Source organism: Alternaria postmessia (assembly GCF_024291825.1).
Source record: "Alternaria postmessia strain BMP 2775 chromosome Unknown scaffold_40, whole genome shotgun sequence".
Taxonomy (NCBI): Eukaryota; Fungi; Ascomycota; class Dothideomycetes; order Pleosporales; family Pleosporaceae; genus Alternaria; species Alternaria postmessia.
This window is the reverse complement of record NW_026260113.1, coordinates 89,326-101,753: the sequence shown is the minus strand read 5'-3', so window position 1 is coordinate 101,753 and position 12,428 is coordinate 89,326. Positions and strand designations below refer to the sequence as shown.

Genomic DNA, 12,428 nt, shown 5'->3' with positions numbered 1-12,428 from the left:
CCACGTGCTCAGCCCCAAAGTGCCTCGGCATAATCGATTCAGGGTCTTGGCCCGCTCGCTCCATCACATGCTTCCCCCGGATTCACATCAAGGCTGCATGCATCATCATTGCTGTCACAAGCTTCCGAACGTCGTTATATACCCCACAGTCTTTGGCATTCGCGATCTGAGCCCAACAAACATCTTTAACTGAACCTACCTACACCTTTGTCTGAAGCATCGCCTCGAACCGCACCACCGTCCTAGCAACACATAGCCACCATGTCTCTCAAGAACGGTACGCACATGTGTGCTCCGCGACATTTCGAATCTGTTCAACTAATCATGTTAGACGACTTCCCCTCTTCCGCTGCCTTTGACGAGATCTCGCGAGCCCTCTCCGCTTCCGACGCCGACCGTAAAGACGCCGTCAAGAACGGCAAGGCCATCTTTGCGTTCACACTCAAGAACAAAGCTGGTACACAAGAGTCATGGTATATTGATCTGAAAGAGACTGGCACTGTTGGCAAGGGTACTGCGCCCGAGGGCAAGAAGGCTGGCACCACGCTGGTGTTGAGCGATGAGGACTTTGGAAAACTAGTCTCTGGTAATGCGAATGCGCAGAAACTCTTCATGAGTGGGAAGCTCAAGGTGAAAGGAAACATCATGGGCGCGACGAAATGTAAGTTTAGTTCTCATTTCTACAGCGGAAAGATTTACTGACATTTTCCAACCAGTGGAACCGGTTCTCAAGAAGGCGCAGACGAAGGCTAAGCTATAAGCTTGCACTTCAGATGGAGCACAGCCGCACTCAAATATCAATCGAAACACATAGCGCATTTATACCACAATATTGCAATTGTATATCTATTACTGAGTTCGATTGCCTTATCAGCTTTATCCGCCTTTGGCCATGCATCGTCCTTCCTGTCCGACGCTGCTACTGTAGCCGCACTAGAGCAACATCTGTTATTCATGAGACTTCTGCCGTACTTGGAATTTGATGCATTTGCAACTACTCTCCCTCACTACACGTGCATCGAGAAGTGTACTATCCTCAACGCCTTGCTCGTATAGAGAAACATGCAAACGCCTTCTGAGCATACTGGACCATAAACACAGTCCATAATTTGCAGCGAAGACGACGATGTCTCAAAATCATACAAGCACCGTGTTGCTCGCCAGAAGACGCACGCAGTATAGCATAGCTGGAGTTGAGGTAAGGAACAGAAGGAGATTGTCATTTAAAGATCGTCAGGCTGTGCTATGCTACTCGTATCATCGTGAAAAACCCCGTAAGCATGATTTCAGTGGTATAGTCGTAAAGGCCGTAAAGACGTAGAAGTCGTAGTGAGCGTAGGAAAGACAAAATAAGAAAATAATGGAAAGAGTGAACAGGCCATAACCCCCAAATTCCAGGACAATGCCAAGAAAAGAGGCAAAGAGAGTGAACGCAAGAAACCATTCCCGATGGGTATCAACCGTGACGTCCCACAGCAAAACTCCCAAGTACCCAAACCAAAGGTATCGTACACCCGTAAAAACTTGAATAGCAACGTGAAGCTTACCTCACCATGACAGGTGAACTCCCCTTCCATGACGAAAGATGCAAAAAGCGCTTTCCCCCACCCCAAAAGCTATCTTTCTTCGACTGTCTTGGTCTTCCCAACCACCTGCTCAGCGCATGTTCCCTCCTCTCCTTGCCGCTCACTTCCTCAATCGCCTGTTCAACTTCCTCGAGTAATGGGCCCATGACCCTAGGTTCAGCATCAACAGGCGACAGCATGATGGGAACATCCATGACCTCTTCTTGATACTGTTTCCAGCTTTCGCTACCGGTGATGGTGGTCAGAGGTTCGAGAGCGAGATCCCAATCCCCTTCGCGTAATTTGACATCTTCAAAGTTGAATTCGCGCAGGCTGCGCTTGTGCTTTGTGATGAAGTCACTGATTTGTGCCGAGTCCATGAGCCCGTTTTCCAGTTCCATGACACGGAGGCGGGGGAACTTGAGAGGACGGGGACCATGGGTTTGGCCGCGGAGAGAGGGGTGAGTGCTTTCTTCTTGGCTAGGAAGCATGCAGGGTTCCCGGTCTAGGGATAAGGGAGAGGGTCCGCGCTCGCCTTTCCAGCGGAAGAAGAGCCGGGTTAGACCACGGGAGAGGGTTGAGAGGTAGGCATGTAAGATGCGTAGGTGTTCTACGGATTGGGCGCGTGTACGTGAGGAGCTTGAGGTGAAGGGTATACTTTCCATGCAGATTGAGAGGCGACGTATTTGAGACCAGCGCTTGGCCGAGGAGGGTGTGCTGCCGAAGCCGTGCATGGGGTGAAGGTACAAGAGGCCGCCAGGGTGGATTGGATGAAGGGAAAGGGCAGAGAGACTGTACAGTGGAGCGCGCTCGACGGCGATGCGAAGAGAGATGAGCGCATAGTCGACTACACCCCGTCGGTGTCGAAGTGAGCCGGTAGATCCTGGACACGAGACCTTGAGATGTGTGAGGTTGATCAGTTCAGAGAAGGCAGCGCAAAATGCAGGAACATTTGTTGCGGCATGGAAAAGCGGTGGATACTGCTTGATGAGTAGATCTTGCATCTCCCAGCTTCCATACTTGGGTGCCTTGTCCTTGGCCGGACCATGTTGCGGTATCTGAACTTGCGGCTCGTAGATGAATTGTTTCTCTGTGCCAGTGCAAGGATCAATGATGGGCGGCAAGCAGGTGTCTGGACCATGTGGCATGTGGAAGGTGAAAGTCTTGACGTGACGGCCTATCCTTGATAGCGCTTCGAGACGCGCAGGTTTCGAGAAGGTAGAGGTCTTGAATGTCACAGTCATCTTCTCAAAGAGCCGTGGGGCAGCTTTGGAGGAGAAGTCATGGCATACAAGGCGAAAGTTGGAGAGGTCCTCGGGCTCCATGTGGTCCAGTACATTGTCGCGGCAAGTATCGTTCAGCCAAAAGCGCAAGAAGACGGAGCTTGTTGAAAGGACCAAGTTGCAGATGGATCCATTGGAACGAATTGCTTGATGAGATCAGTAGAGGCTCCGCGCATTGCGAAGGAGCGACTTACAGCGTCCATCTACGGTTGTCGCAGGCGTCAGTGGGATCTCTCCAAACAGTAGCTTGGAGCTTGCGCGCGACACGGTTGTCGCAGCGCTGGCATAACTGTTTTGGCTCTCAGATGAATGTGAGCGCTTCAGTGGCGGTGGCGAAGATCGCTGTGAGTACATGTCGTGATAGTCGCGTTGGTCGCATGCAATGGTGTTGTGTGGTACAGCAGGCGTGTCTTGTTCAAGGAATCAATCTCGTAGTAAATCTCAAGTAAATTGTAAAAGTCGGTTCAAACATGCAGCATTCGAGAGAGAAAAGCGAACCTCAGGAAACCAGAATCCAACGGGAACAGCCACGGCCTCATAGCCAGCCATATTTACCACAGCGTGGTGCATGGTCGCAAAGCGGGGCCCAACGCTACTACACGTGAGCTGCAAGTGTGAGTCAAACATTGTTCCCCTAGATGCCAACGAGCCGGCCACCGGATTCCCAACTCTTAACGCAAAGCAGCCGAAGAATTGATCGGAAAACGCGACCATCTCGCGGTGGGAGGACGTGTATATATGGTGTTGGACGCGACGATTCGACCAAGTGTCTGAGTGGGGCTGTAGCCTAGAGCCGGCTTGAAACGTTTCACTCTCTCCAGCCAACCAGATGCTAGCATGCACGGGATAGTGTATGCGGCTCTTGCAGTAGTCTCGCATCGTGTCTGTGCCTTGGTCTTGGAACTTGTGGCTGGACACACACGACTGGCGGTCAGCTCTCCAGTCGCGTGCAGGGCTGTTGGCCATCCCGCAAGTCAGGCACGACGCGTCTATTAGTGCGCATAGTGGGCTCTGAACGTTGCTCTGGTGAATCGCGATTCGAGGACCACAACAACAACAATTGCCGTGCTTGCATTGGTGCCGGCTATGCGCGTCTGTTTGAGCGTGTGCAAAATACCCCGCACCTGGATACACATGTTTGGGACGACTGCATCAAACATGATACTGATTGGATACTGAAAGCCTCCCATGTTTCCAGAAATGCTATTAGTAATTATACTCATTGAACAGAACAACATCCGGCCTCTTCTTCAGAAATGCTGCATTCCCCCGCTTCGGCTGCAATGCGCGTGCCTCTTTGTTTATTTGTTGCGGCCCAAACTCCCTCGATTACCAACAGCCCACATCGCCACTTCTTGACACATCTGGACCGACCATCAACGCTTCAGCTTTGCCTATCATGCACCCTAGAAATATCCGCCGCGTCTTTATGTGAACAGCTTCACAACCACTAAGAGTACACGATTGCTAAGATATAATCTATCAAAACGAGCTCCCCTGTAGCACGACTTCTCATCGTCTCTTCTCATCGGAAAATCTTGGCGCGCCTTCGGGCACAGGAGGAGGCTGGTAACTGCCTCTGTACCCATTGATCGGAGGAAGATCCTGTCCAATCGCGTCCTCGTAGCTCGGTGGGGCATCGTCATACGCAGGAGCATGCTGGGGTTGTATTGGCTGTCCAGAGAAGGCATTGGCACCATCAAAGCCTCCATGCGTTGGCGTCGTTGGAGTATGAGGACGAGGGGCCGCGTGGGGTGGCGGGGCAAGAGTTCCGGGCTTCTCTGCATTGAAACCAGCTTCCAAAAGAGCTTTGGGCGGAGCGATGCCTGAATAGACCTTGACTGGTAGTCTAAGTGGTAGAACGATGAGCTGATCTTCACCGTGCTTGTAGCTTCCATAACCGATGCCGACGCGTATCTCCAATTCGTAGAAACGCGCAAGGTTGCATGATGTGAAGCTGGGCGATACGGTGTTGGGCACCGGCTTTCCAGACCAGTACTCCGCATTGATGGGAACCTCCGTATCTACAGGGTCTTCCGGAGACCCAATTGGGATAGCCATATTACTGAAGGAGCACAATATCCAACTATTCGACTCCGTACGCGACACTTCGTGCGCACGTACCTTAGTGTATCCTATCAGCTCAATCTGGAGCATCTGTAGGTAAATGTTCTTTGTACGCGCGCTGACATTCTTCACGAGCAGTCTTAGTGGCACGTCTTGGTTGCTAGTAAGGATCGCAGGATTGGGCAATCGCGCATCGATCGCTACCCGAGGTGGTACACTGCCTGATGTCGGCGATGGCGGGATACTTCCCGTCGAGTTCTTTCTATCGAAGAAGCTCAGCCTTTTACCCGCTGCCACGCTCGGTGCATTCTCCAGAAACTCGTGTTGTCGCCTTGCATATGCCTCTCCGTCTGTCTTGTCTGGTCTCGGAGGTTCGATTGGGAGGAAAGTGAAGTTTGCTATCGCTCTCGGGTTCTCTTTGAAGAACTGTGGCCTATTCACTGTGACCTTGACATAGTATCGTATCTCGGCCTCCCCCGGGAAACCGCTTAGTGTAGGAGGAAGTGTCGCCTTGACGTGTTGTGTTGGTGTCTTTGCGAATTCGGGGATCGCGTTTGAGAAGGAAACATTAGAGATGGGATTGTTCGTCTGCTGACATTGCGTGTTCAGAGGCAGCTGCAAGCTCGATCAGCCATGAACAAAGTTCTCTACCTGTATTGTATCTCATACCTTGAACTGAAACGGATACTCAAAGGACCCAGCATTGATAGTGAAGGCCGCTTTCGAGTTCTGGGCGATGTCTTCGGGACGCACATTCGTCGGCCATACCACTTGTGTCTTGTACAAGAACTTGTGCACTTCTAGGACTGGTCTCTGCTTGTCTGGCCTGTTTGGATGTATGGGTGCCAGTAGCCTGGTCCTGCTCTCGCCTTCAAGCTTCACAACAATGCTGCTAATGTTGGTCGGATTCGGCACGCGCAAGAAGACCCTGCCTTGTATGACATCGAGATTGGTGTAGTGCTCGTGAGGATGCTCAAGCACTATGTTGACGATCATGTTAACGGTTCGCGCTCAGAATCTGTGGCTGGTATCTGGCTTCCAGGTCACACCTAGATAAACGGGTAGTCGCGAAGCTTGTGAAGGTGAGTCGACATCTAGTCAAGGATTAAGGTTGCGGCTGGGATTAGAAGTACAATTTAGCGCAGAAAGTATGTCGGTGATGCAGCGGCTAAGCCAGGAGAACGCGTGTCATGTGGTGAGGGTGTTTGTGATGCGGGCTGCGCATCGCAAAAACGGATGCGCGCGGGGTTCTCCAGTTCCCCATCAGGCCAGGGTCTAATAACGTCATAACTAGATGCCAGACTGTTTCATGATATCAACCACCATAACACTCTCTGGCTCAATTTGATGCGATATTCGAGGCTTTTCCATGAATTTACATCTTTTGCGTCTCCATCTAAGTATGAGTTTGCATGCCCAGCATGTCATACCCCCAATTCGGACACTTGGCTGTACACAGCCACGGCCATAGCCGCACTTCCGGGCTGAAGCATGCCCCTGTCTTACATGAGCATGGTGTGACTAGGCCCAAAACTCCCCGAGATGAGGTTATTCGAAGCATGCCTTGCACACAGAATATACGCTGAATCCGAAAATTACATGTAAGACAATCAAGCCACGAGTGCTTTGCCGTCGAAATGGCTAGGCTTCGAATGGTTCAAAACTGATGGCTAGCTATTGTCGCATCTGGCAGAACTACAGGTCCTCCTTCGCTAGCATATCTGTAAACTTTATTAGAAATCAATTGTACATGGTTGGAAGGGTCGTCACTGACCGCAGATATCAAGATAAAATGCAATAGCATTAAAACTGTTTTTTGTCAGCCTTGACTCAGACTAGGTTATGAATCGCGACTTCATACTTGCGCTTGCTACCTGTGAGCTCCCAAAAGAACCACTTAAGACGATTGGTCCAATTGATCAGGTCGAGATGGCTTACACCAATCAGAGTGCCTTTGTAATCGCCCCAGCGACTGGACTGGACACTATTGAGGTGCTTAGTTGGTATTGAGCATAATGAACGCGAGCTGTATACACACCTGACTAGTCCGTCGTTCACACCCTCTTTCTGTTTGATAATGGCATGCGAAGGTGCGAAGACGGACCATCGAGTCGGTTCGAGAGACGCACCATACGAGAAGTATCTGACATCTGGTATATCTGGCGTCTTGGGGTTGAAGCTGTTCTGCATGTACTCTTGCGTGAGTTGCGAGAAGGCACCAGTCTCAAAGCCAAAGTACTCCATAACACTGTAGACACGTTTGATACGACGAGCTGGGAATGGTTTAGTGAATTTCTTCCAAGAGTGTGTCCTTGACGTACGACCGATCGTCTGAAACATGTAGTCTGCAAAGGCAGAGCCCCTATGTGGAGTGGCTATGGTGGTCAAGGAAAGTATCTTAAAGTCGGTCGGTCGGAGCTGGCTAATCATGTAACGCGAATCGAGGCCTCTGCGCATGCTTAGTAGTCGTTGTGGTCAGGTGCAGATGATCATTACCCCTATGCAAAGGTCAGCCACTACGTATTACACCATGATAGTGTAGCTCATACCATGCTATGTCTGCGAGCGATTAGCGAACTGTCACCAGTACGTTATATTCCAGTCTCGTAACTTACGCGATAATGTTAACCTGTTTACCTTTTGCCTTGACCGTAATACTCTCAGCCAGTTTTGCAGACCGCGCCTCGATGCTTCCACTAGGCGGAACTGCAGCCACGATGACCTCAATGCCCTTGTGCGCCAGTGCGTCTGTTATGCCGCGCCAGTATTGTATGCCCGGTATAAACTGCCCGGCGATTCGTAGTTCATCGAAGCCTAGTAAACCGTGGGCAAGGACTATGGTGTGTTTCTACGGGTGTCAGGAGCTGTGGTTTGGAAAGGAGTACGTCACATACAGGCGTATCTACAGAACTTTAGCTGTTGTCATGATATGGGTGCGAATTTGGCATGGATGTACCGTATTTCTCGCGCATCACGGCAAACTCATCTACGATCTCGCGACCAAAGTCTGAGATGCGCGGGTCTTCTTTGCGCCATTGCGAGCTGCTAAATTGGCGAGCCGTGTATATCGGTGAGTTTCGAAATGGCGTGGCTTTGTACGCAGACGAGCGAGTCGTCACTCGAGCACAAATTCGTATCATTGGGTGTAGCGCATTGTGTTGCGGTTTGGAGGCGCGTTGAGACTCAGACTACAAAGTTCCACAGCGGTGACGTAGGCCTGACCTCGGGAAGCTAGCGACGATCCATCGACGTGGGCCAGGGTCCGCAACGAGAGATGTAGATGCATGTCATGGATCGAGATGTGAGCCTGCCTTGAATTTCCCCGGCAGATAAAAGCAGAGATTCATACGTATGATACGACAAGCGCAGTAGAAGGGGAATGTGTTCAGAATCTAATAGTGTCTGCAACCCAACGGTGCTAGTAAGACCTAGATGCATTTGAAAACCTGATAACCGTCTTGACTAGCAAAGCTTAGGAAGTATGCATGCTGAATTTGATTACATCCACCGTACTTGCGGTAAATCGCCTGTTGCTTGTATTTCGAGGTGGTACATCGACCTTGGCTGTCTTAGGTCCATCAAAGGTCATGTACAAGGAACGCTCTTCGCCATAGGTCTCTCCCGTATCTCACTCGTCTGACTCTGTTCTCCATCCAAACTCGCCATGTCGGCGCTCTAATCCTGCTTGCCTGGTGGCTTGGGGTGCGCATTTACGACTGCTTCGATAAGTTGATCGACAACCTTGCTGCCGGACTTGTTGCCAATCTCGTCAATCTCCTTGACCTTGGCATCTGTGTCTTTCTTCGCATCTTCTTCAGCCTTCTGGTTGCCTGAGCTGTGCTGCGCCATAGTCAGCCTTGAACGTCCGTTACGTATACAGAGCATCATGTCCACCAACACACCTCCTTTTCGAACTTCTGGTACTCAGACTCCTTCTCTTTTCTGTAGTCCTCGATCTCCTTCTGTGCTTCGCTTCGGGCGTCCTTGACTCGCTTGGTACGGTCTGAATAGGTTAGAGCGCTGCTTCAGCAGGGCATGACGGGCATTGATTACATTCTCTGGCTGTTGAGAAGTTAGCAGCTGCGTCCACACAGCACTTTGGAACGCGAAATACCTTGCTGGACAATCTTCTGAGCTTCGCGCTCGGCCTAGGTGCTATGTGAGCTATGCGGAGGTTGAACTGGGCTGCGCTGCCTTACGTCGAGCAGGGTCTGGATACCCTGGGAGTTTTGGGCGGACTGTTGCTGTCAGCGAAGATTCCAGCCTACAGCTACATGTAGACTCGCCATCTTGAGTATGGTATCGTGGGGATGTTGGTTATCACAGGGTTGAGTTGCGGAGAGGCATGATGCAGCCGTGGACTTGGCGGCAGGTGCTCCAAGGCCCAAGCTCCTTCCCGCCATGGTCCCGCTCCAATTTACACAAGGCTCTTTCACCTACCTCGACATCACTCCACGGTCCCCACCATGTCTCGAGCGTCTCAGATTACCCTGGCGACTACATGTGTCACAGCGATTGGCACCGTCGCGTTTGTGCATTGGTCGCAAAAGGCCGACAAGGCAGTGAGTGTTCTAGAGTCGACATGGTCAGGCAACTATATCTGACTTGTAGCAGGCAATGCACATGGGCGTCATCCGCGATTTCGAACAGCAGCGAATCAAGCGCGAGCGACAGGCAGACTTTGAGATGCAGAGAGAACTGGAGAAGGAATATCTGAAATATCAGACAGTGTCGGATGGAGGCCCCGCCGAACCACCACACCAAGGACGATGATACCCCGAGTAAACCATATCCGCTGTACAAAGGCCGGTGAACAATGGGCACCTTGCCACAACAGACTTGCTATCCGCAGTCGCGGTCACGAAGCCTGAGGCTCACCACGTGCTCTGGCTGCGCCACCCGTTGAACCCAGACCAAGGGACCGGCGTATACACAGCCTCGCGAGCATAAACGGCTCGAGGCCTGGCTATTTGGTTGGCATGTGGAGTAAACAACATATTGGCATTCGCGGGAAAGCTTATTTAGAACGGAGGTTAGTCGTGTCGGATAGCCAAGTCGCTTGGACGCACAACAAGAAGTTATGTGAGAGAGAGACGGTCAAGCGGAAGAAAGAAGCAAGGTCGTGGAACCAAATATCCAACAATCACAAAGCGTCGTTTACTTTTCAGGCGCCCTGCGTTGTAGCACATCATGTTCTGTCACAATTGCCCAGACTTCCACTCCGGTCCCTGTTGTCAATTCTGCCACGATGCTGCCCGTTTTTCGTTATCAGGTCGTGCCAACAAAGCGCCATGTGTTTCGATACTAAGACATTCAGCGTACAAGATCCGTTATTATTTGTGCCCAACGCTGCATGCAGCGGCAATACATAAGATTGCGCTCTTGGCGTTTATTGTTTCCGCGCTATACGTCTAATGCGCCCGAGCACATATGCGCACCAATGACGGTGTTTTATGGTAGTGATTCATAGCGATTACAATGCCTCTCACTAACAAACAACATCGAGGCGCAATCGGATATTCGGCTGAGCTTGCTCCTCTGGTTTGTTGGTTCCTCGTCCTGTGATGTGTTTGGCCACACATCTGGTTCGGAAAGCATTCTAGCGCCTCGGCAGATCAGCGACCATGAGGTCATCTTCCCCGAGTAATTCGATGCGCTTGATCGTTTCGCACGTCATGAATATTGGACAACGAAAGATTCTCCGGGGGGAGGCTCAAGTTGTGGTCCACAGTGAGCAGGTATCCAACTTCGGTCTGGCAACTTGTGCAGTCCTGCGCTTGTTATAGCAGATTAACGGCGCTTCTGCGGCACCTGCTCACCGTCGCCCAAAGAGCAACACAGTTCAGCCACAAAAGATCCATACAATTTAGCCCATAGATTGGTAGGATCGCCGGCAGCTTGTCAGGCACCCAATTCAAATTACAAGGTTAGCCTTAGCTGGCAGGGTGGCGGGTCCCAACTGACCAAGCTTTACCCTTTGCCCCAGGCTTTCTTTCATGACGCAGGGCAGTGCAACCCATGTCTTTGACCGGCGTAACCTTAAAGACCCACGCCTGCCTCTTCGCAAAGTCGTACATTGATCCAACCCTATACCTAACAAGTTGCTACACAATCACAGAGCAAACTTCTTACGCTCTTCTCTCGCATACTCCACTACCGCTATAATATCCTTGTAACTCTCTCGGTATTACCTCGACCCGACACTTGGCGTTGTGCATTACATCCGCGACCCTCTCGTATCACCCTCATACATCAACTTCACCATGAAGTTCTCACAACTCCTCACCGGCCTCGTTGCCGCACAGGCAATCAGCGCCGCATCGATACCGGAATCAAACGCCCTCAATGTCCTCGAAGACCGACGAGTTGTCCCTGCCTCTGAACTTGTCTCACCAGACCATACCCTAGAGCGTCGCAAAGGAGGAGGAGGACGAGGAGGAGGAAGCAGTGGTGGCAGCAGCGGAGGTGGTCGCTCAGGTGGGAGCAGCGGAGGCGGCACCCCCGGACGTACATCGTCAACCTCGAATGCTGGTGGTTCCACAAGTGCAGGCTCAGGTCGACCGCGCACTTTCGCTGGCGGACGGTATTACGGCGGCGGCGCTGCAACACCCTACACCGCTGGTTCACGGACGCCCAAGGGACTCATTGCCGGTGCCCTGCTCCTGCCTGCTACCATGCTGCTCATCATGCCCGGTCTGTGGTTGTACAGCACCTATCCCTACCATTACAACAATCCCTACCGCTTCTACAATCAGTCCGCCACCAACGACGACAACGACAACAACAATAACAACGACCGCCGCGAATTATGGGTCCGTCAAACCCAGGGCCGCAACGAGTCTCTTCCTGTCATGTGTGTGTGCGAGGAGGGCTTTGTATGTGGTTGCGACGAGAACGATGACCAGCAGTATCTCAACGACCTTGTTGGCAATGGCAGCTATGCTGCGCTCAACAAGACTCTTGTCACCGTCTCAGATGTCAACGGTACCAAGACTCTTGTTCTCAACGGTACTCTTGAAAAGGGTACTACTGCGCCTGGTGGCTCTGATGATGACAGCGCAGCTATCAACTTGAAGGTTGGAAAGTATGCTGGGTACTATGCCCTTGGCATGATGGTGTTTGCTGGTGTCCTCATGTAAAGATACCTCAACACTTGGCTTCGTCGTTTGGAGATGTATAATATTATGATGCTACGACTGCTTAGAAGAATACTGAGGCGCTTGGAGATTTTTGTTTTTGCTTCAGAGGATCCTGTTCTCAAAGAGATAGTTGATCCTGTTGGCACTGGAGGATGATTTGGTGATACCCTCAAGTCTATTTCTTTGTTGGTATCCATCGGCTTTTAGGATTTCATTTATACGTTATCAATCCATACTAAAGATTTACCTATTACTTTATTTGCACCATATTGACCTGGCGATTCCACTTTGTGCTTTGACGTCAGCCTATCTAAATGTAAAGCCATAAGTATAGCTACAGTACATGTATATCTTGTCTAAGCTATCTGGGAATG

General features: G+C 51.1%; 7 protein-coding genes across 7 annotated transcripts; 3 read left to right on the top strand and 4 right to left on the bottom strand.

The window, feature by feature from the left end:
- Window positions 1-261: 261 nt before the first annotated feature.
- Window positions 262-760, top strand: J4E82_006659 (uncharacterized protein; the record flags this gene model as incomplete). The annotated part of the gene is made up of 2 exons (XM_051732915.1): window positions 262-661; window positions 717-760. 2 exons carry the CDS (start codon window positions 262-264, stop codon window positions 758-760), a joined length of 444 nt encoding a protein of 147 aa, XP_051587308.1.
- A 783-nt stretch (window positions 761-1,543) lies between these two features.
- J4E82_006658 (uncharacterized protein) lies at window positions 1,544-3,202 on the bottom strand (the record flags this gene model as incomplete). Its single annotated transcript, XM_051732914.1, has 2 exons — window positions 1,544-2,994; window positions 3,043-3,202. The coding sequence occupies 2 exons, from the start codon at window positions 3,200-3,202 to the stop codon at window positions 1,544-1,546; spliced, it is 1,611 nt and encodes a 536-aa protein (XP_051587307.1).
- A 1,158-nt stretch (window positions 3,203-4,360) lies between these two features.
- J4E82_006657 (uncharacterized protein) lies at window positions 4,361-5,911 on the bottom strand (the record flags this gene model as incomplete). The annotated part of the gene is made up of 2 exons (XM_051732913.1): window positions 4,361-5,530; window positions 5,585-5,911. The coding sequence occupies 2 exons, from the start codon at window positions 5,909-5,911 to the stop codon at window positions 4,361-4,363; spliced, it is 1,497 nt and encodes a 498-aa protein (XP_051587306.1).
- Window positions 5,912-6,610: 699 nt separating this feature from the next.
- Window positions 6,611-8,055, bottom strand: J4E82_006656 (uncharacterized protein; the record flags this gene model as incomplete). The annotated part of the gene is made up of 8 exons (XM_051732912.1): window positions 6,611-6,636; window positions 6,690-6,724; window positions 6,777-6,899; window positions 6,954-7,188; window positions 7,237-7,364; window positions 7,531-7,763; window positions 7,810-7,817; window positions 7,872-8,055. The coding sequence occupies 8 exons, from the start codon at window positions 8,053-8,055 to the stop codon at window positions 6,611-6,613; spliced, it is 972 nt and encodes a 323-aa protein (XP_051587305.1).
- Window positions 8,056-8,590: 535 nt separating this feature from the next.
- J4E82_006655 (uncharacterized protein) lies at window positions 8,591-9,204 on the bottom strand (the record flags this gene model as incomplete). Its single annotated transcript, XM_051732911.1, has 5 exons — window positions 8,591-8,755; window positions 8,818-8,918; window positions 8,969-8,977; window positions 9,030-9,063; window positions 9,184-9,204. The coding sequence occupies 5 exons, from the start codon at window positions 9,202-9,204 to the stop codon at window positions 8,591-8,593; spliced, it is 330 nt and encodes a 109-aa protein (XP_051587304.1).
- Window positions 9,205-9,381: 177 nt separating this feature from the next.
- Window positions 9,382-9,688, top strand: J4E82_006654 (uncharacterized protein; the record flags this gene model as incomplete). The annotated part of the gene is made up of 2 exons (XM_051732910.1): window positions 9,382-9,477; window positions 9,530-9,688. The coding sequence occupies 2 exons, from the start codon at window positions 9,382-9,384 to the stop codon at window positions 9,686-9,688; spliced, it is 255 nt and encodes an 84-aa protein (XP_051587303.1).
- Window positions 9,689-11,178: 1,490 nt separating this feature from the next.
- Window positions 11,179-12,054, top strand: J4E82_006653 (uncharacterized protein; the record flags this gene model as incomplete). Its single annotated transcript, XM_051732909.1, has 1 exon — window positions 11,179-12,054. The coding sequence occupies one exon, from the start codon at window positions 11,179-11,181 to the stop codon at window positions 12,052-12,054; it is 876 nt and encodes a 291-aa protein (XP_051587302.1).
- Window positions 12,055-12,428: the final 374 nt, after the last annotated feature.